The sequence below is a fragment of the Desmodus rotundus genome, chromosome 2 (genome assembly GCF_022682495.2).
Source record: "Desmodus rotundus isolate HL8 chromosome 2, HLdesRot8A.1, whole genome shotgun sequence".
NCBI lineage: Eukaryota > Metazoa > Chordata > Mammalia > Chiroptera > Phyllostomidae > Desmodus > Desmodus rotundus.
The window spans coordinates 103,810,744-103,832,020 of NC_071388.1; the positions used below are offsets into that span (position 1 = coordinate 103,810,744).

The 21,277-nt window shown below is 39.2% G+C and overlaps 1 protein-coding gene across 6 annotated transcripts in view; it reads right to left on the reverse strand.

The window, feature by feature from the left end:
• Positions 1-21,277, reverse strand: part of PCYT1A (phosphate cytidylyltransferase 1A, choline) — an 84,752-nt gene that overhangs the window by 5,725 nt on the left and 57,750 nt on the right. For all 6 annotated transcript variants that reach the window (XM_024577938.3, XM_045185809.3, XM_024577939.3 and 3 more), the window contains 5 exons: positions 16,310-16,409; positions 11,226-11,342; positions 10,466-10,617; positions 8,168-8,246; positions 1,261-1,403 (listed from right to left, as the gene is read on the reverse strand). In XM_024577938.3, coding sequence (XP_024433706.1) covers positions 1,261-1,403; positions 8,168-8,246; positions 10,466-10,617; positions 11,226-11,342; positions 16,310-16,409 — 591 coding nt within the window. The remainder of the gene's footprint in view (positions 1-1,260; positions 1,404-8,167; positions 8,247-10,465; positions 10,618-11,225; positions 11,343-16,309; positions 16,410-21,277) is intronic.

Genomic DNA, 21,277 nt, shown 5'->3' on the forward strand with positions numbered 1-21,277 from the left:
CTGCACAAAATATTGCCAAGAATAAGTCAATTATAACAGGTTGAAAGTGGAAGTAGTAGATCTTTTACTTATTTCATTTATTGTATTAGATTTTTCTCCTCTATCACTAGCTTATTCTATGATTTTAAAAGAGTTACTTTTAGTATTTGGAGGTCTGTCTCACAAAGTAAAGATGATATGCTTGGTCCTACTAGCTTCCCTAAAGATAAGAGAGAATGATGGGATATCTCTGGACATAGGGGGTGAGGAGGGGAGTCTTTAGTCAAATGAAAAGTATTCTCCTATTTCCTAATCATAAAGGGGTAAGGAAATATGTTAAAAAATTTTAAACACCTGCCCTGGCTGGTATAGCTCAGTGGATTGAGTACAGGCTGTGAACCAAAGGGTTGCCGGTTCAATTCCAAGTCAGGGCACATGCCTGGGTTGCAGGCCAGGTTCCCAGTCGGGACACGTGAGAGGCAACCACACATTGATGTTTCTCTCCCTTTCTTTCTCCCTCCCTTCCCCTCTCTAAAAAATAAATAAATAAAATCTTAAAAAAAAATTTAAACACCTGAAAATAGATAAAAAGTTATGTAGTAGGTAGTTAACAACAGTTAGGGTTTATCTGCATAGATAAATCATATTCAGATGAAACCATTTCACCCATTCATAATTCACAGTGAGGTACAGATAAGGAAGCATGGTAAACTACTAATGCAGAAGATATAGTTAGCAGCTTCTTTTTAAATAAACTTTATAAAGGGATAATTTATATACAAAATATACATCAGTTTGTTTCTAAAGAGCAATGTTTACCTAAAGAAAAATTGGCTTTCATAAATCAAAATTTAAAACTTAGGTCTACATGTCTTTAGAAATTGCATGCAAAATGTGTGTTGCTATCCACACAGGCAGGGGACCCACAGCTTTCAACAGATTTTCAAAAGACCATCAAATCAAAAAACAAAAAGGCTAAGAACCACTATTTTAATTGTATTTAGTATATATATTGTACTTTGTAAGTTACATATTCTTCTTTATTTAATTAGCTGTGTGTCTTTATATCAATGTGTTGATACCAGACCATAAAGGCAGAAAATCCTTCTGTTTCATTCTATCTGTAAAGAGCTTGGCATAGTGTTATCTGCAAAGATGATTCATTGAGCTTTTGCAGGAGATAATTATAGCAGACTGAAAAGCAAGTTCAGTTCAGATGAAGTGGTAGGCAACGTGTGTCTTTATAGGGCCAGGGAACTCTGGGATGAAGTTGGAACTCACGTTGATAAAGCTGACATTGAGCTCCTTTGCCGTGTAGCCCCTCTGTAGGTTCCGTCTGGCATACACATCATAGTCCCGGACAATTCGGGTGATTATGTCTGATGTGGAGATACCTTCTGTCCTCTGTGTTGGAGCAAACATGCCTAACCCCAAAACACATATGAACACTCTGGTTAACATTCTGGTTAGCTCAGGCAGTAGGACTAGATGGAAACTGGGAACAACATTCTTTTCTCAAAAAGCAGAATCTGCTGTTATTAAGGGAAATCTGGAGATAGTGACATAAAGAAAGAGGAATGAATCAGAGAACAGGGGTTAAGAAAAGGAGGAGCTATATGGCCCTAATATTAAGAAAAATATGGGGTCTCCATTCTTGCCTCCTCCCTGTAGCTGCAGTCGATCCAGTCTTAGGCCGCCTGTAAGGGCAGCATAAAATATAGGCACTTGGATCAGATCATCCGCTCCTCCTGCCTTTATCTCTCATGCATTTCTAATATTGGTCTTTATATATATTAAGACTGTATCTTAAGTCTAAAAATATGAACTTTATATTGTCCTTTTATGTCACAAGTAAAATATTACTTACCAAGAAATTTTTATCCTGAAATATTAGACTTTACAGAAAAGCAAAGTTCTTTATCAATTGCATTTTAATCAAATCTACAACTATGTCATTTTAAATTTGGTCATTTATAAACAGTCACTGTTTTACTCTATTGCATTTACAAATGTTTCTTTAAACAGGTTCACGAAAAGGACTCTAAATTACAGGTGTCTAAGTAGGTCATATCTTTGAAGTAAATAAAGATTTATACAATCCTTAGAATAAATTCATGGACATACTGGCAAATAAGACAAACAATATTGGTTATATGCAGCTAAATGAACTAAAGGTAATTGTTATTCATATGACTTCATTCAAAATATTGCTAATTTTAAGTATTTTTGTTTTTCAAAATGTAAGGAAACTTTTCCCCCCTAGAACAATTGGTAAATTATACCCTCATAACCAATATTGAAACATTTATATTTTTCTCCCTACCTAAATCCCTCCAGAATTTAGCAACTCTTCATAAGTACTATTTTCATGGCAATATGGTTGTTTGTATAAACTCAGTAAGAGTATGTTCTCTTTGTAATAGCACCAGTTTCCAAATGTGCCTTTATTTGCCAAGTCTTTGTCTAGAATGTTATAATCAAAAGAGTCATGCCTGGACTCTGGATGTCACCAGAAAACCTTAAGGAATTAAGATTGATAACTTCTGGCCAAGAGAGAGGCATAGGTAGATAGTCTGTGCCTCCTTGCACAACCAAAAGACAGACAACAACAAATTTAAAAACAAAAAACAAACAGAACTGCCAGAAAATCAAATTGTATGGAAGTCCAACAACCAAGGAGGTAAGGAAGAAACATTCATTCAGACCGGTAGAAGGGGCAGAGAGGACGTGTGACAAGGCGTTAGCTGGAGGACTGAGCGGTCCCACATTTGTGGGAGGATAAACCAGGAGGAATAGCTGGGGAGCAAGGCAGACCATGCAACCCAGGGTTCCAGTGAGGGAAAAGAAAGCCTCAAAACCACTGACTATAAAAACCTGTAGGGTTGTGGCAGCAGGAGAAACTCCCAGTATCAGAGGTGAGTTTGTTGGAGAGACCCACAGGGTCCTAGAACATGCACAAACCACCCCCACCCAGGAATCAGCACCAGAAGGGCTCAATTTGCTTGTAGGTAGTGGGGGAAGTGAATGAAAGCCAACCAAGAGCTGAGCAAGTGGCACTGTTCCCTCTCTAACCCCTGCCCCTATATACAGCACCACAACGCAGCCATGTGGGTTGCCCCACCCTAGTGAATACCTAAGGCTCCATCCTTTACAACATAACAGGTGAGCTGAGACAAAGAAATGGCCCAAATGAAAGAACAGATCCAACTTCCAGCCAAGATGGAGGTGTAGGTAGACACAATGTGCCTCCTTGCACAACCAAAAGAAGGACAACAACAAATTTAAAAACAAAAAACAACCAGCACTGACAGAAAATCAAACTGTACGGAAATCCAACAACCAAGGAGTTAAAGAAGAAACAAGCATCCAGACCAGAAGGAGGGGCAGAGTGGGCAGCTGGGTGGAGAGGGCTCACAGCAAGGTGGTAGCTAGAGGACTGGGGCAGGTGAGGCAGCGGCTGGCAGAACGGGTGGTCCCACATTTGCGTGCAGATAAACTGGGAGGAACAACTGGGAAGCGAGACAGACCGTGCAACCCAGGGTTCCAGTGAGGGGAAATAAAGCCTCAAAACCTCTGACTGAAAAAACCTGTGGGGGTTGAGGCGGCAGTGGGAGAAACTCCCAGTCTCACAGGAGAGTTCGTTGGAGAGACCCACAGGGTTCAGAATGTACACAAACCCACCCACCTGGGAATCAGCATCAGAAGGCCCCAATTTGCTTGTGCATAGTGGCAGAAGTGACTGAAAGCCGGCAGAGAGCTGAACAAACTTCATTGTTTCCTCTCAGGCCCCTCCCCCACATACAGCCCCACAATGCAGTGACCTGGGTTACCCAGCCCTGGTGAACACCTAAGCCTCTACCCCTTACTATGTAACAGGCGCACAGAGACAAAAAGAAAAAATGGCCCCAATGAAAGAACAGATCAAAGCTCCAGAAAAAATACAACTAAGCAAGGAAGAGATAGCCACCGTATCAGATGCACAGTTCAAAACAATGGTAATTAGGATGCTCACAGAATTGGTTGAGTATGGGAGCAAAATAGAGGAAAATATGAAGGCTATGAAAAGTGAAATAAAGGAAAATGTACAGGAAACCAACAGTGATGGGAAGGAAACCAGGACTCAAATGAACGATTTGGACCAGAAGGAAGAAATAAACAGTCAACCAGAACAGAATGAAGAAACAAGAATTCAAAATTATGAGGGGAGGCTTAGGAACCTCTGGGACAACTCCTAACTTTTATGATTAGAATGTTGGAACATTTAGGATGTTAAATGTTCCAACATCTTAATCATAGGGGTGCCAGAAGGAGAAGAGGAAGAGCAAGAAATTTAAAGCTTATCTGAAAACATAATGAAGGAGAACATCCCCAATCTGGCAAAGGAAATAGAATTCCAGGAAGTCCAGGAAGCTCAGAGAGTCCCAAAGAAGTTGGACCCAAGGAAACACATACCATGGCACATCATAATTACACTACCCAAGATTAAAGATAAGGAGAGAATCTTAAAAGCAGCAAGAGAAAAGGGGACAATTACCTACAAAGGAGTTCCCATAAGACTATGAGCTGATTTCTCAAAAGAAACCTTACAGGCAAAAAGGGGCTGGAAAGAAGTATTCAGAGTCATGAAAGGCAAGATGCCAAAGAACTATATATACGACCCATGGACATGAACTAAGGTTGGGGAATGCTGGTGGGAGGGGTGGTACAGGGTGGAGGTGGATAAAGGAGAGAAAAATATGGGACACAGCATAATCAATAAACCATACTTAAAAAAAAGAATTAAGATTGACTTTTGAAGCCAATAAGAGCCCATTGGGAAATGGCCTGGTACCTTACTTGGTCACGTGGTTTATGGAAGTCCTTCCAGGTAAGAAGCCAAGGTTGCTTTCCTGAAAGATGGCAAGGAAGGAACCTCAAGAACTTGAGGAATCTGCTCAAACTAATAGGTATTTCAGACAAAGCCAGATGGCAAATGTGTCACTCAGTTTCTTTGCCCTGAAAGGCTGACTAAAATTCAATCTGAAGGTTCCTTGTAAAAATTCCAGCAAAGCAGATATGAAAAAGCCTGTGTAATTAATTGCTGTTCTTGTTGTGTTCATGCAAATAATCAGGTCATATTAAAACTAAATTTATATACAGTCTCTCTAATAAAATGAGGGTGATTTTAGGGAGAGAAATTGTGTTTCAATGGAAATAACAAGGCCCAATTGTCACCCACAAACTGATTGAATCCTAGTTTTCCTAGTTTTCTTCCAAGCTAACGTTTCTTTTTTTTCTTTCATCCTTTGACTTGGAATTATTGAGAACTACTGATGTAGTGTGAGCCATACAAAATTCACCTACTACTCTGCCTCTCCCTTTTTGGGATTTTAAGTTCAGTATCTGGTGTTGGTTTTCCTGACTAATTCCCCTCCTGGGACCTATAGCAGCCTTTTTCTTTATTCTTATTTTTAGGCCATGTCTCCTCACATATCTCATATCCTTCATTCAACAGAGTAGCCAGGCTCTGCAAGATTCTCTACAAATGGCCTCCAGCCACAGCTTTTGCTTTATGGGCTGTCCAATTCCACCATCTTCTCTTTAATGACCCATACCTGGACCACAGGCAGGGACAGCTCTACAAACCTAGCCTGCCTGAAGTAGTTACAGAAGATGAGACCTTCATCCCTAGTCCCCAAAACCAGAGCTGGGCAAGGACATAAATCCATTTTATTGGGAGGAGTTCCAGCCAAGACAGAGGTGTAAGCAGAAACCCTTTGCTTCCTCCCATAACCAAAAGGAGGATAACAACCAATCTAAAATCAATAAACAACTAGAAGTGCCAGAAAACCAAATTGCATGGAATTCCAGCAACCACAGAATTAAAGAAACAGTCAAACAGAACCACCAGACTTGGAAGGGGGCAGATGGAGAGAAATCGAGGTGAGGCAGTGGACCGTGGAGGCAGGGCTGGCTGCTGTGAGGCAGCAGGCTGCCCAGGAGGGGCTGACTTAAGGGGAAACTGAGACTCAGAGGTGGCTGTGGACTAGTGCGGTTGCCGCAGTGGGAGAAACTCCCAGTCTCACATGAGAGTTCATTGAAAAGTGGGCTAGACAGAGACAAGCAGGCGAGCTGCATTGCTCCCTCTCTGGCCCCTCCCCCACAGGCAGCTCTGCAGCACAGGTGGGTCGCCCTGCCCAGGTAAATACCTCAGGCCCCGTCCCCATGGCCCACCAACTTATCAGGGGCCTGGAACAAAGAAATAGGGCCAAAATGAAAGAAAAAAGCAAAACCTCAAAAAGAGAGCTAAGCGAGGAAGAGACAGCCAACCTATATGATGGATAATTTTAAGCCCTGGTAATAAAAATGCTCACAGATCTGATTGAACTTGGTCGAACAATGAAAAAACAAATGATAGATACCCAAAATCAAATAAAGCAAAATATTCAGGGAACCAACAGTGATGGGAAGGAAACCGGGACTCAAATCAATGGTTTGGAACAAAAGGAAGAAATAAACATCCAAGTGGAACAGAAAGAATTCAAAAAAATGAAAAGAGACTTTTGAACCTTTGACAACTTGAAACGTTCCAATATCCGAATTATAGGGGTGCCAGAAGGAGAAGGACAACAGCAAGAAATTGAACACTTATTTGAACAAATAATGAAGGAAAACTTCCCCAATCCGGCAAAGGAAATAGACTTCCAGTAAGTCTAGGAAGCCCAGAGAGTCCCAAATGAGTTGGACCCAAGGAGGAACACACCAGGGAACATCATAATTACATTACTCACGATTAAAGATAAGGAGAAAATCTTAAATGCAGCAAGAGAAAAGGAGACAGTTACCTAGAAAGGTGTTCCCATAAGACTGTCAGCTGATTTCTGAAAAGAAACCTTACAGGCAAGAAGGGGCTGTAAAGAATTATTCCAAGTCATGAAAGGCAAGGACCTGCATCCAAGATGACTCTATCCAGCAAAGCTATCATTTAGAATGGAAGAGCAGATAAAGTACTTCCCAGATAAGGTCAAGTTCAAGGAGTTCATCATCACCCAGCCATTATATGAAATGTTAAAGGAACTTATCTAAGAAAAGGAAGGTCAAAACTATGAATAGTAAAATGACAACAAACTCACAACTATCAACAAATGAACCTAAAAAAATAAAAGAAAGAAAAACAACAAAAACAAAAACTAAGCAAACAACTAGAACAGGAACAGAACCAGAGAAATGGGCATCACATGGAGGGTTTTCAGTGGGGAAAGGGAGGACTAGGGGGAAAACGTACAAGGAAGAAGAAGCATAATTGGTAGGCATAAAATAGACGGGGAGAGCTCAAAAATGGCACAGGAAACAGAGAGCTCAAAGAACTTTTATGTACAACCCATGGACATGAACTAAGGGAGGGGAGAAAGCTGGAGGGCCGGGGGTGGGGGGCAGGGTGGAGGGGGGATAAAGGGAGGAAAATTAGGAAAACTGTAAAAGCAAAATCAGTAAAATATACTTCAAAAAAAAAAAAAACCCTCCAAAAAAAACAAAAAGAAGAAGAAGAAATCCATTTTTAAACCAGAAGGGGATAAAAGGATAAAGTCAGTGCCATTTGCTATCAAGGCACCATCTGCTGAGCAGGCCAATGACCTTGTTGAGTATGACTGCCATGTTACTCTTCTGAGCTTGTCCCCAGGACTGGAAATTACTGGAAAGCAAGAACAGAACTAACCGCTCCCTACAGCTACAGGCAGAAGATAACATTGGAACAAACTGCACTCTGGTGTTTTGAGGCCCCAACAGCTCAGGGGCCACACAACAGCAACATCCCCCACCCTTTTAATCTAATTATAATTCAATAAAAGCTGAAAGCCCCAACTCCTTAACGATGGTGCATCTCTTCACACCATGCCCTTCTCATTTCTTGGAGAGTGAATAAAATATTTATTCTCTACAAAAAAAGAAAAGAAAACAAAAAAGAAAAATAAGGAGTTGGAGAAAGGTTTCCTGAAATTAAAAGAGATATCAATAGTATAAGTTTAGACTGAGATTTGCTGGATTTCGGTACTATGCTCACCTTAACCTCTTATCCAAAGTGTGACCTGAAAGTGGATGTTGAATTTCTCAGTGTACAGACTTTTCTCTGTAAAGTAGCGATGTGGATGAATCCGTCACTTCCCCTGAGACTCACTCATAAATTGAAAATGCACATCAACTTACTCACCTGCTTCCTTGATGTGCTTATAAACATCATCACTTCCAGCAGAAGAATAAGGGATGTCGTCATGGGCTACAAAATCAATCTGAAAAAAAGGAAATATCATTTAAAACCCAGGATACCAGCCATTCAGAAAGAACCAGTACATACTCAGGTCCAGGAAAAGGACAAAAAGGAAAGGCCAGTCCTAATTGGACATTTTCTCTTTATCTCTCTTTGCTTTGCTCATAAATTCTATGCTTCATTCACAAGCCACTCGACTTAATTATTTACAGATCACAAATATGAAGTCAGCTAGTTTCCTTTTTTTTAGCTACTTTTCCTGGTCTACTGAAGGCACTACCCGCACACTATATGCCAGTCACCATGCTTGGAAAATTGGGCTAGGTGTGCTAGTTAGTGGGTGGAGCTGAGGAAAGAAGAAAGGAAACCTCCTCATCCTCCTGGGTCTATATGAATTTGCCAAATGAGAGTTTCTGAAATTATGAGAAATAAGTCATGTCTTTGTTAATTGGTTCCTCTCTCAGTCCTGGAGATGAGTAGGAATATAAAATGGCAACCAAGGACCCTTGAACTTGAATGGATACATCTATACTCCTGATAAATGCAAAATCCAAAGCCATAAAAGACCTTTAGGTCTCAGGATTCACCATTTTACTAGTGTCAATACCTTTCACAATAGTGAAGAGACCACTGGCACTGAGATCAATAATATTTCTGGGAAATATGCTAAACCTCACTTATTTACTCCTTCCTGAATAAGCCATATACCCTTTGCTAACATGATTGCTAATACCCCATAACCAACTCCCAGAGGCCACTGTAGTTTGAAGCAGACTCATCAGGACTGTGTCAGGGACTCTCAGCTAACATCTCAGTTACCCATAAACAACTCATCAGGGATCCATAGGTAACAAAATGAAACTTGGGTGGGCAAGCAAGACTTGTGGCTGAGGAAACACTGCTAACAAGAAGAAAAGCAAAATTAGAAGTTCCTCTAACCTCTTCTGCCTGGGCCTGCCTGCCTGTGTTACTAAGAATAATCTTGCCCATTACACCTTTGGTACCATTGGCTGCTAAATGTTGGCATAGAAAAGCTAGAAAACTGTAAAAGGTGTGTCTAATCCTAAACAGTTATAACAAATATCCCTTAGCTTCAGACCTATGCTTCAAAAGTATTGCTCTTGAAGCACTTTGGCTAACTCTGCTCCTTCCTGTTTCATTGAACAGTTCACTTTCAACCTTCCATACAAGCCCTCTAGAGAACTGATGATATGCTTGCAGGTTCCTCAAGCTTGAGGTCCCCAACCTGACCTGAAAAATCCCTCTCATCTTTTTACCTACCTTTTACAGGTAACCTGTTGCTTTAATGTGGGAGAATTAAAAAGAGGTAAGGGGCTTTATAATACCAACTCAGTCAGCAAAAGTGAGATATCCCCCTTGTTTCTGACTGCATACAACTTGTAGTCCAAAATCAAAGTCCTGAAACTAAATTCAAGTCAACACAAGAGAAGTCTATGTTTGTCTGATTTCCTGTGATGCGAACCCAAGAGCATGGCTGGGGCTATGTGTATTCTAAAGAGACTGATCCCAGCAGTCGTACTCTCCCTCTGGGGAGCAGCCCCCGCCATTCCCTTTCCTTTCTTCTCCCACTTCTTCCCCCACTTCTTTCCCCACAAGCACATGTCTAAGCTCTAAGGCAACGGGCAGCTGGCAGCTTGTCCCAGGCTTATTCTCTGAACCCGTCCCAAGGCCCCCTCTTCTCTGACTTCCCAGTGAGCTAAGGTAACCCAGCCTAGGCTCTTCTGTTGCTTCTTCTATGCTAAGCCCTTCCTTGTTTTACTGTCCCCAGCTTTAATAAAAGTATCCTCATAGTCACCTGGGGAAAAAACAAAGAGACTGATATGCTATGAGGATGGACACCTACAATGTGCAGTGGGGGCGGTGGGGGTGGAGAACCTAACTGATGCATTCAGTTTCTACCTGATACAGTGTGATTGGGACAGGTTATTTGGTCTCTCTGGCCTTGTTCTCATATATAAAATGGAAATAATAATCACGCAACAGGACTGTTATGGGGAGCAAATTAAAATATAATAAATGTAGAAGTGCTTATAAACCATCAAACCCCAAATGTCAGGGATGACTATTATTAATAGTAATATCACTGTCATCTCCTCTATGTGAAATTTACATAGAAGCTAGGAGTAAAATAAGGCTAATGGAAAACTACCAACTACCAAAAGCCCTGAGAGTGGAAGAAATTCTGAAACAGGGAACCGGGACATGTACTCCGTTTCTTACCCGGTGTTCTGCCAGGAACTCTGGCGTCAGGGTCCAGGGGGCGTTCCTCACCACCTCGTCCACATAGCGGCAGTGCTGCACCGCATCATAGCGCTCGTTTTCATTCATCACGGTGAAGCCTTTGAAGTTGTGCGTTAGCTCATCACTGCAAACTGAGGTCACCATATCCGAAAGTTGTAAGTCAAAGCTCCCTTTGCTTAACCACTCCTCAGTCACCAACCTCTCCTAGGACTGTAACCATTCTCCCCACCTGGAGAAAAATCTGGAGGTAGCGCATCCAGATAACAATGCTTTTTCTAATCCAAAATACACCTCCAGGAGCAACACTCACTAATATGTTCACACTTTGGAGAAGAGAAGCTCCAACAGGACTAACATCTTTGCCTTTGAAATAAACCTGCAGTGCATTAGTGCATCAATTAAGTTTTTAAAAATGTTTTTGAATCCTAATTTTATAAGACTGGACTGTACCATGTAACATTTGTTTAGCTGAATTTTGTAATTCAGCTGATTCAAAATGAGAAACTGAAATCCAGAGTAAATGTCATTCTTAAATAGGCAGGAGAAGTGTCCCATGACTGCAGACACTCAGCTAAAAACAGTGAGATAAACACTGGACATTTCAGGTCAAAGGGCTTAGAACTTCTCTCTCTCCAGGTTTGTACACCATGTTTTAGAGAGGCTGTACTATATCCCTCATTTAAAAGCCAAAACAAGAGCCAATATACTCAGGTTATAAAGATAAAAGGTGTTTCCTTACCTCCCACGATGAGGTATGTATTAGGAAAAAGGTTCTTCGCTTGCATTAGAGCCCGGGCGTGACCAGAATGAAATAAGTCAAATATTCCATCTGCATAAACTCTTACAGGTCGCTCACCTAAATCCAAAAGAAAATTTCTCACAAAAATACACTGATTCAATATCTCACATTTGGCAAATTGGACATGGCACTGTGTGACTGTTCCATCCTTGCATACCCCTCTCTCAAGGTGTTCTCTGGATAGTCGCCCTAATTTGGGGGTTGTGAGGAAAAACATCACAGATGTACAAAGACTCTTTTGACTCTTTTTCATACCCATTAACTCTCTTTGTTAGAGTGGTTGTACCAAACTGCTCAGGTAACTGGATTTCACAATTGCTTTTTCTTAAAGTTATTTTAGAAGTGAAAGGGAAGAGTTATACAACAGATAAGTTGAAACTTCAAAATCCTCAGTTTATGTTTAAACTTCAGTTGCATATAAACAGAATACAGTTATACTATAATCTGGCTGCTTGCTCTCTTTTTCAGGCTGCCTTGGATACTAATTACTAATGCTTTGCTTTGAAAATAAACCTCCCTGCTATTGACTAGAGAGTAAGGAGTGATCCAGAAAGGTGAGATTACGAAAGAAGGAAGGTAAGTTTACCAGTTATCAATTTATTGCTTCTCAGTCCCTGCTCTGGGATAACAGATGGAATTCCTTCAAGCATCTCTCCTTTTTTAAAAAAACAGATTTTACTTATTTTTAGAGAGAAGGTAAGGGAGGGAAAAAAAGGGGGAGAGAAACATCGGTCAGTTGCCTCTCACATATGCCCCAACTGGGAAACACACCTGCAACCCAAGCATGTGACCTGACCAGGAATCTGGCGACCTTTCGCTTTACTGAATGATGCTCACCAACTGAGCCACACCAGTCAGAGCCAAGCATTTCTCCTTGATAGTGAGCATGTGTTATACTTTCTCAGTAGAGGGTCATATACTATTTATGTAAGATTTGAAAATCAAACATTATTTTAGGACTTTATATTAGGGGTTTTCTTCTCTCTGTTAGCAAGAAAATAACTGTCAATTTACTTTTTGTGGTAGTGGGCTATGAAAGAAAAGCCAGGAAGTGTTCTCTTGGGTCACAAGACTAATTCCAAATCCAAATAAATTCACTGAGAATGAAATTCATATAATGGTTCATCATGCTTCAAATGATAAATCTAACAAGTCCTAGTAAAATATTCCCACTATGTGAACAAAGGAAAAGCTACTTCACTGTAGCAGCAGAAAGAGCAGGAGCACATACATCACTCTGGGAAAGAAGGGCCAAAGTCTTATCAGATACACACACTGAAAGTGGGGACAAGATACCTCTCTCTCCTGTCTGGTGAATCAAGAAAACAAATCAAGGGGGAGGAAACTGGTTCTCAGGAAGCTTACGGACTTTTATTTCCAGATACCTTTATCCATAAGCAAGTAGCTTTTAAACTGAGAATTCATACTTTGCTGATATAAACTGACACAGCTTAAGATGGGCATTTAGGCAATATCTTATCAAAGGTCAAATGACAAATGCTTATGCCCTTTGGCCCAGCTATTCCAATTCTAGGAATATATCTCACAGATAAACTTGTAAAAATGTATGTTATTCATTGCAGCATTGTTTGTAATAGCAAAAGTTTGGAAAAAACCTAAATTTCAATGGAACACTGACTATACCATGATACATCCATTAAAAGGGTAGGAGGATATGTACATTATTTGCTTAGATATCCACAAGAAATTGGTAAAACTGGTTGCCCATAAAAGGAATACTAGGTGGCTGTGAGACAGTGGTGAAAGGAAGACATTTCACTCTATATACCTTTTGGTACTTTATGAATATTAGGCATGGTATTGATTTTGTAATACAGGTAATACAATTTTTTAATAAAATAAATATACCAACACAATGAAAAACTGAGAAATAAAATAATGGACTAAAAAGTCAGAAAAGTTGTAACTCAAGCTTGCCAACCACCCTCTCTCCTCTGTACTTTCAACCTCTTTAAGCCTCAGTTTCCTCATCTATAAAACAAAGCAAAACAAAACAAAACCTCAGTAGTATAATCTTTCATCTACATTTTAGAATTAATGACCATGAAGTAACTAATATACTTCAATCTTTCCCAAACAAGTCCAGAGTGGCTATGATCTCACTTTATTTGATCATAAAAGATAAAGGACAGAATACAAAAATTAAGAGTAATTTTGTTTGGTTTTTGTTTGTTTGTTTGTTTTTGTTTTTGCCATTAGTATTAGTGTACATCAAGGGCAAAGTGAGATTTCCTGATAGTGAAAATAGCATAGAATGCTGTTTGCCAGTAACTAATCATCCCATATCAGGCGGCGCCACCACTGAATCCTTCTCTTAGACCAACACCAGATGTGCTTCTTGCCCTCTTCAGTGTTTCCCTAAGCCTCCCAACTTCTCAATTCCCTCTGACTTCAACTGAAGTCTTTGGTGAACCCAGGCTGGTATATTAACCAAGTGACCAGAAGGGGCCACTGTTAAACTAGAAAATCTGAGGAGAAAGCACAAGTTATCATCTTTCACCAAGAGGCTATTGGCCAGGATAACCATACCTTCCCTCTGATTTATATCTGTTGTCTCAGTGTATTATTAAGAGCAAGCTGATTCACTCTCGAAATGGTTCTGATCTGGATTACAAACTTCAGTCCTTGCACTACCGCTGGCTAAGTCACTAGATGTGCTCCTTCAGGCCAAACAGACCGGGGTCTCTTTCAATATATTCTCTCAAATACCGATCACCAAAACATTTTGTCCCTACCTAACAGATTTCCAGTGCCCTTCAGACTCTGCTTTTTCTTCCTTTCTCTAAGAGAACATATCACTGATTTTTTTAATCTTTCAAAGGAGATAAATCTCATCTCTCAAGCCACATTTGGTTTTTTTTTTTTCCTCTGGGTAGTGAGTTTTCTCCTAGAGTACACAGACTTCCCTCTTGTACTCCCTTAACCTCCTAAGTGAAAACCTGGGAGTAGAGGGAGGAATGCTCCCTTGTACCGATTATTGGTTTAAAGTTCACTATGGTATGTGTATATGGATTTACTACTGGTTTATCCCTTGTCCAGCACTGGCATGAATTTGGTCAGTTATTTAGCTATTTAAAAGGCAAAAGATTTATACGATCTGAAGAGAAACCAGAGTATTGGCTATTTAATATCAAACTGAACATACATAATGAGATATAGGAGAAACACTGGAGATAGAATTAGACTGGCCAACGTTATAGGCTAATCTGTACAGCCTAAAACACAATCAGTTGGTCGATGGTCTTCTATTGTTAATAACTGATGTCTATGAAGAGTTGTACTACTCCAGGGTTAAAAGAACACAAAGATGGAAATACTTAGAATTTAGCTTCAATTCTATCACTAATTATTTGTTTTACTGTAGAGGAGTTTTTGTTTCTAAGTTTCTGTGGACCTTAATTCCTTTGTGCATATAATAAAGAGAGTATAAAGTATATTATCTCAAAAATAAACTACTTGTAAAATTCTGTTACTCTAAATTTTTTAAATTAGATTTATTAGTTAGTGCTTGTTAATTATAAGCTTCCAAACTTGTGAAAAGTATATCTACACACACATACATTTTATGTATCACAAGTGGCATGGACAGATTAGCAACAAGCCAGCTAACACAGTTAACATGATCAGATCTGAGGGCGGTACTGCATTCTGAACAAGTGTCATTAGAGAGTACGTGAGCAGTTCTTGCTTTCAAGAGACTCTACTATCATATCTGAATGTGACCCCTGAACGGTTTAAACAGTGGCTTTTGAAATGTGACCTCCCACCATTACATCCTGTTACATACAGCCTGTTTTTCCGTGTTGTCATTTAACCTGCTCCATTAGCCTTGTCTATTAGTCAAGAAAGGAAAGCCAAACCCAAAACATGACATCATGAATCAGAAGGCTTATGACCAACATGTATTAACACTTTTTCAAAAGGAAAGCATTCTCTGGAATTTTGAGAACCAAAAAAACTATACGCCATATAGCCAACACATAGTCCAGGGGTATTGGGATCCCTGGCCTAACACTGCCCAGCATTACTTTATATTTGTATTTCACTAATCCTCAGTTTTACAACAGGGAGCAAATATGCTAACACAATTAAGAAGTAACCACAGACATCTTCTGTAAAGATTTGTGGCTATAACTGCTTCTTATTCCCTAGTGCTTGCCTGAGTTTGAGTCCAGACCTATGTTTACACAGTAGACAGAATACTTACCATAGTAACTGGAAGAAATAAAAAAGGATTGAAAAAAAAAGAGAGAATAGAAGAATTTATTAGGAAGTCAGGATAGCTGTCTATAAGACTCTGTATCCACAACAAATGTTCATGGAAGTTTCTATTTACGATGACCCCTAAAACCAATTGCACAAAACATACAATTCTATGTATCTAGAATACATATATTATGTAAACCAAGCATACAAATAAAGAGTATGAGCTTTGATAATAATAAAGTGAGTCTTAAAAAACAGGAATATTATAATATCAATAAAGATAAAATTAAGTGAGGAGAATCTCAACTTGGGATATTTCTGTCCTCTGTGATCAACAGCATCATAGCCAGGGTACTCGCTGATAGAAAGGAAGATGTGGGGAACAATTCCAAAGGTTATTAAAAATGTGACAGACAGCCTGACATATTATTCAGACCTCTGTAAAAATAGACAAAATTAAAATCCAGCTCAGGCTAATAATGTCTTATTGTCTCTGCTCTGCTATATCTCATAACTGTGACCATGGCCCAGGAAGCAAGTGTGCACTACTATCTCTCAAAGCTGTGACAACATCCTGGAAAACAAGTACATAATAGGAAGAAAAAAATGAAATTCTATGGTGTAGTTATCCTCCCAAAAAAACAGCAAGGGAAATAGGAGGAACTCATCCCCCTTGTCCCAACTGACCTTTATAGGTAAATTGAGGGAAGACTATAAGAAGTAGGTATATATTTGATAAATACAATTAAATGCTAAAAACAATATCAAAACAACAAAATAACTGCGCCTTTACTTACAAGGAGTTCCTCTGCTGGCTTCTTCCATAGTTACCCTGACATAGGGCTTACTAAAGTCTACTTCAATTTCATCAGAAAAAGGAGCTGGCTGCCGTAAGCCCTTAAAAGAGGAAAGTGAAGGGAAAAAAAGTTAAATTCAATGGTACAAACTGAAATACTCAAAAAATGACAGCTTTAAAGAACAATCAGTTGTTCAACATACAGTGACTAAAATTCCTCCTAAAACTTCATAACATGAAGAAAAAAAAAGACATTCCAAAAATGACAGGTAAAAGTGGCAACCTTTTACCAAATGGGTAAATCATGGTCTCAAAGATAAATGTCTTATGGTGATTTCAGGGTAAAGACTGAGCAAGGTGTCTGGGAACAGTCCCAACTAACTGGGCGCAGAATGACGGCTCCTCTGAGGCATGGCACAACTAGCCAACCCTGTTCTATGTGTCTAAACTGCCAAGGTTTGTAAGTATATTTCAAATTGCTTCAACTAAGGGACTGCGAAGGCAAACAGCTCCTGTGTACTTTACTGAGTACAATTATCACTGTGTAAATCTTTGCACTGTAAATACATTCTAATGCTCATAATAGCCCTGTGAAGCAAGTAGTGCAATAAATAGTTTGGTACCCTCAACTTAAACATGAGGAAAACAAGGGTCAGAGAAGTTACATGAATTATATGCCATTACTTAGAGGCAGAGCTGAAATAAGAAGGCAGGTATGGGTTTTCCTTTATAAAGGAATGCCTTCCTCAGGAGTTTTTGTTAACTTTATTCCTATTTTATTCTATTTGATGCTATTGTGACTGCAACTGTTTTCTTAATTTTATTTTTGGATTGTTCCTTGCTAGTGTATGTGTCTGTGCGTATAATTTCAGTTCTTCTCGTATATTGATCTTATGTCCTATGACTTTGCTAAACTCAATGACTAATTCTAGCAGTTTCGTCGATCCCTTAGGATTTTCAACATATGAGATGATGTTGTCTATGAATGAAGACGGCTTTACTTACTCCTTTCCAATCTAGATGTCTTTAATTTCCTTTTATTACCCCTCCTTGCTCTAGTTGGAACTTCTAGTACAGTGTTGAATAGAAGTGGGAAGGACAAATATTCTTGCCTTCTTCCCAGTCTGAGGCAATCTTTCACCATTAAGGGTTATATTACCTGTAAGGTTTTTGTAGATAGCCTTTATCAGGTTGAAAAATCTCCCTTCTCTTTACAGTCTGTTGAGAGTCCTTATAATAAACAGGTGTTGGATTTTGGTTTTGTCTTTTATTAATTATGGTATATTAAATTATTTTAATATGTTAAACCAATCTTGAATACCTAAGTGAAACCCTCTTGGTCATATTATAAGAAATCATTGTATATGTCCCTAAATTCAATTTAATATAACACGAACTTTGTGTCTAAATTTGTGAGAGATTTTGAACTACAATTTTCTTCTGATGCATTTCCTGGCTTTGATAGTTGGCCTCATAAAATAGGTAAGTGTTCTCTTTTCCACCATTTCCTGAAAGTATTTGCATAGGATTGATATTTCTCCTTCCTTAAATGTTGAATAGCACTCACCAGCAAAGCCATCTGGACCTGGACTTGTCTTTGCAGGAAGACTTTTAAAAACTAATTCAAGTTTTGGTTTTTTTTTATTTGGGATAGATCTATTCACATTTTCTATTTTTTTTTAATTTATTGATTTTAAAGCGGGGGAGAGAAAGACAGACAGACATAAGTTGTTTCAATTACTTATGCAGTCATTGGTTGTTCTTGCACGTGCCCTGACTGGGGATCAAACCCACAACATTGGTGTATTGGGACGATGCTCTAACCAACTGAGCTACCTGGCCAGGGCACATTTTCTATTTCATTTTGGGTCAGTTTTGATAAAATTGTCTCTTTCTAGGAATCTATTTCATCTAAATTGTCAAAATTTTTTACACAAAGTTGGTCATAATATTCCCTTACCACCCCTTTGATTTCTGTTGGGCTGTAGTGATGTTCCCTTAGAATTTTAAATTCTAAACACATCATATCCTAATTGGGCTAAATCCAGAAACTGGGAAGACACTGTTTTGTCCTGTTTTCAGATAAGGATAGATTTTTTTAAATGTTTTAAAATTAAAGTATATTTCTTTTTTAAATCACTTATATAAGCTTAGTTTAAAACATTATAACTATAAAATAAGCAAAACACTCATTTTTAGATGTGTGTTATCCTTTTTAACACATTTTTTTAAAGAGGTAAGAATAAATCAAGGACCCAAATGTACAATTTTCTGAATTTATTAGTGATTTTCCTACAGACTAGAGGGAACAATTTATCCTCTAGAAGTTAGCATGCGAAGAGTCACTAAAAGTATATGCTATTCACAAAATAATACATATTCTATGATTTCATCTATATGATGGTCAAAAAAGACAAAGCTAATAAAAAATAGAAGCCAGAGGACAAAGAGAAAATTTGGGAAAAGAGGATATTAACTAGCACAGGGCTTGTGAAAGTCTTCTGGGAATACTGGTGATCACATATGTAAACATATGTAAACATTTACTGAGCTGTACTATTAAGGTTTGTACACTTTTCCATATGTAAGTTATACCTGAAGAAACAGATGACATTCAGCCACAAAAGGGAATGCAGTACTGATGCATGCTACAACATGGAACACATTATGCTAACTGAAAGAACCTGCCACAAAAGACCACTTACATGATTCCATTTATATCTAATGTCCAGAATAGGTAAATTTTTAGACAGAAAGTAGATTAGTATTTACATTGGGCTAGGAGGGCTGGGGAGAAATGAGGAGTGACTACTAATGGGTACAGGGTTTCTCTCGGGGGTGATGAAGATGTTTTAAAACGGGTGACATGATGGTTGCATAACTCTGTGACTATTCTAAAAACCACTTGATTGTATACTTTAAATGGGTATTGTATTATAACAGTATATGAATTATATCTCAATAAAGTTTTTTACATATGTAAAATACATTTTTATATATGTAAAATATAAAAATATATGAGGGGGGCCCCCCCAAAACAGAATTTATTTATTAAAATTGTGTATTTATTCCTACATGTTTAAACTTCAGTCACCTTCAAAGTACTTTCTCTCTATTTGGTGCAATACACCTATCAAGATGTCTTTTCTACCACTCAGAACAGGTTTTGAACTCACTGATTCTGATGCCTTTTAGTGCTTCTGCCATTTTTTGTTTCACCTCTTCCACATCAGCAAAACATTTCCCTTTGAGAACTCTTTTCACCCAGGAAAACAACAAAAAAGTCACTCGGGATGAGATCAGGTGAATAGGGAGGGTGGGGCATGGGGGTTACGCCGTTTGTGGTCAAAAACTGCTGAACACTCAGCACGGTGTGGGCAGGTGTGCTCCTAAGTCACCCATCATGAAACAAGCAAAGGCATTGAAAGAATCTTCAAAACAAATTCACCGAAGCCAAACACAGCCTCTCACAACAACACCAGCTGGCACACTGATACAGAGTGGTTCCTAGAACACACATCTAGTGGGGGAAGCCTGTCTTACAGTGGGCTCTCCCTCCAGAAGATAATTCTAGGTTTTAGGGTCCCCCTTATATGTGAAACAAATAGGAAAATATATAATTATTAACAATAATGTATTGGGAGCAGAAATGGCACCAGAAATTACACCTCAGTTCAGCAACCTTGGTACTTGAGTTCTTGCTAAGGAAGAATTCAGAGCCAAGACTCCAATTATAAGAAAAAGCTTATTTAGCAAGACACAGAGGTAGAAGAAGTGAGCTATGGAAGAAATGGGCCCAGGAAACAAGTTACAGAGGCAAAAGAAGGGTGCTTAGGAGAGGGAAAGAGAGGGAGGCAAGGAAAATCGGGGAAGTGGGTGGGTAAGCTCTATAGAGCAGCTGGGTCCTCCATCTTAAGGGCTTTTAGGTGAGGTCACAGAGGAGGATCTCAATAGAATATTCATCAGCTTTCCACTGTGTCCTTTCAGGTCATGGTCTCTACTGATTGGTCAGCACCAGGGCAAGGGGTCATCAGTCAATGTAGCTGGTCCTGGTGTCAGCCATTGTGTTGCTTGTCTGACTTTGCTGTTTTTCTGGGCCTGGAGCTGAAACACAACTGAGGCCTAGATGTATTTGATGGAGATCAGAATTTGACTGTCTTGGGGGATTAATGCTTTAGGGCTATTCCCTGGCCCCTCTGTTCATTTCCCCTCTAAGGGGGTCTAACCCACATGAGTAGCAACATGCTGGAGGAGGAAAGGTCAGGGAGGGTATGAACCATATGACCAGAGATACAAGAGGTCAGGACGTCTGAACCGCATATGCTGGGGGAGGAAAGGTTACCCTGGGTGGGGCAAGGTCCTTGTTTTTCTAGTTTTGCCTGTTGTTAGACACCTGGGGCTCTCTACTTTGGTGACCTTCTGTATGTGGCCCATCATCCTTGCTCTGCTCATGCTTGTCTAGCTGCCTACACATGTAAATAAAAGACCAGCCTTACTGTGTCTCTGCAAGTTATTACCAATAGTATGCTGAGTTTTGGTTGTTAAATGCTGAGGAATTTTGTAAGCCAGTTATTAAATCATTGGTAGTTAAAAATCAATTGCAGAAATCAGCAAATGCTACATATCAGGTTTTCCCCCCTCAGTAAGCCAGTTTACCAGGACACCACTGGTTATTTTGCCTACTTAGAAATAGATCAGTTCAGAGGTTATTACAGGGAGAAGGACATGGACTCAGGGATTTTTCCATTAATATTGCAGTGGGAGTAGAAAGGGTGACAGATAAAAGAGTTTGTAAAGGAAGAATAGGTGGGATATAGTAAAAAGAAAACATATTTTCACCTGAGAAAGAGTTTACAATAACAGATTTTGATCTGAAGAAAATAAGCTTGTGGTACCATTACCAGGAATAGAGAAATTTTAAAAGAAGGAGTTGAGATCAAAGAAAGTGAGAACTGAGAAAAGTCTTTGA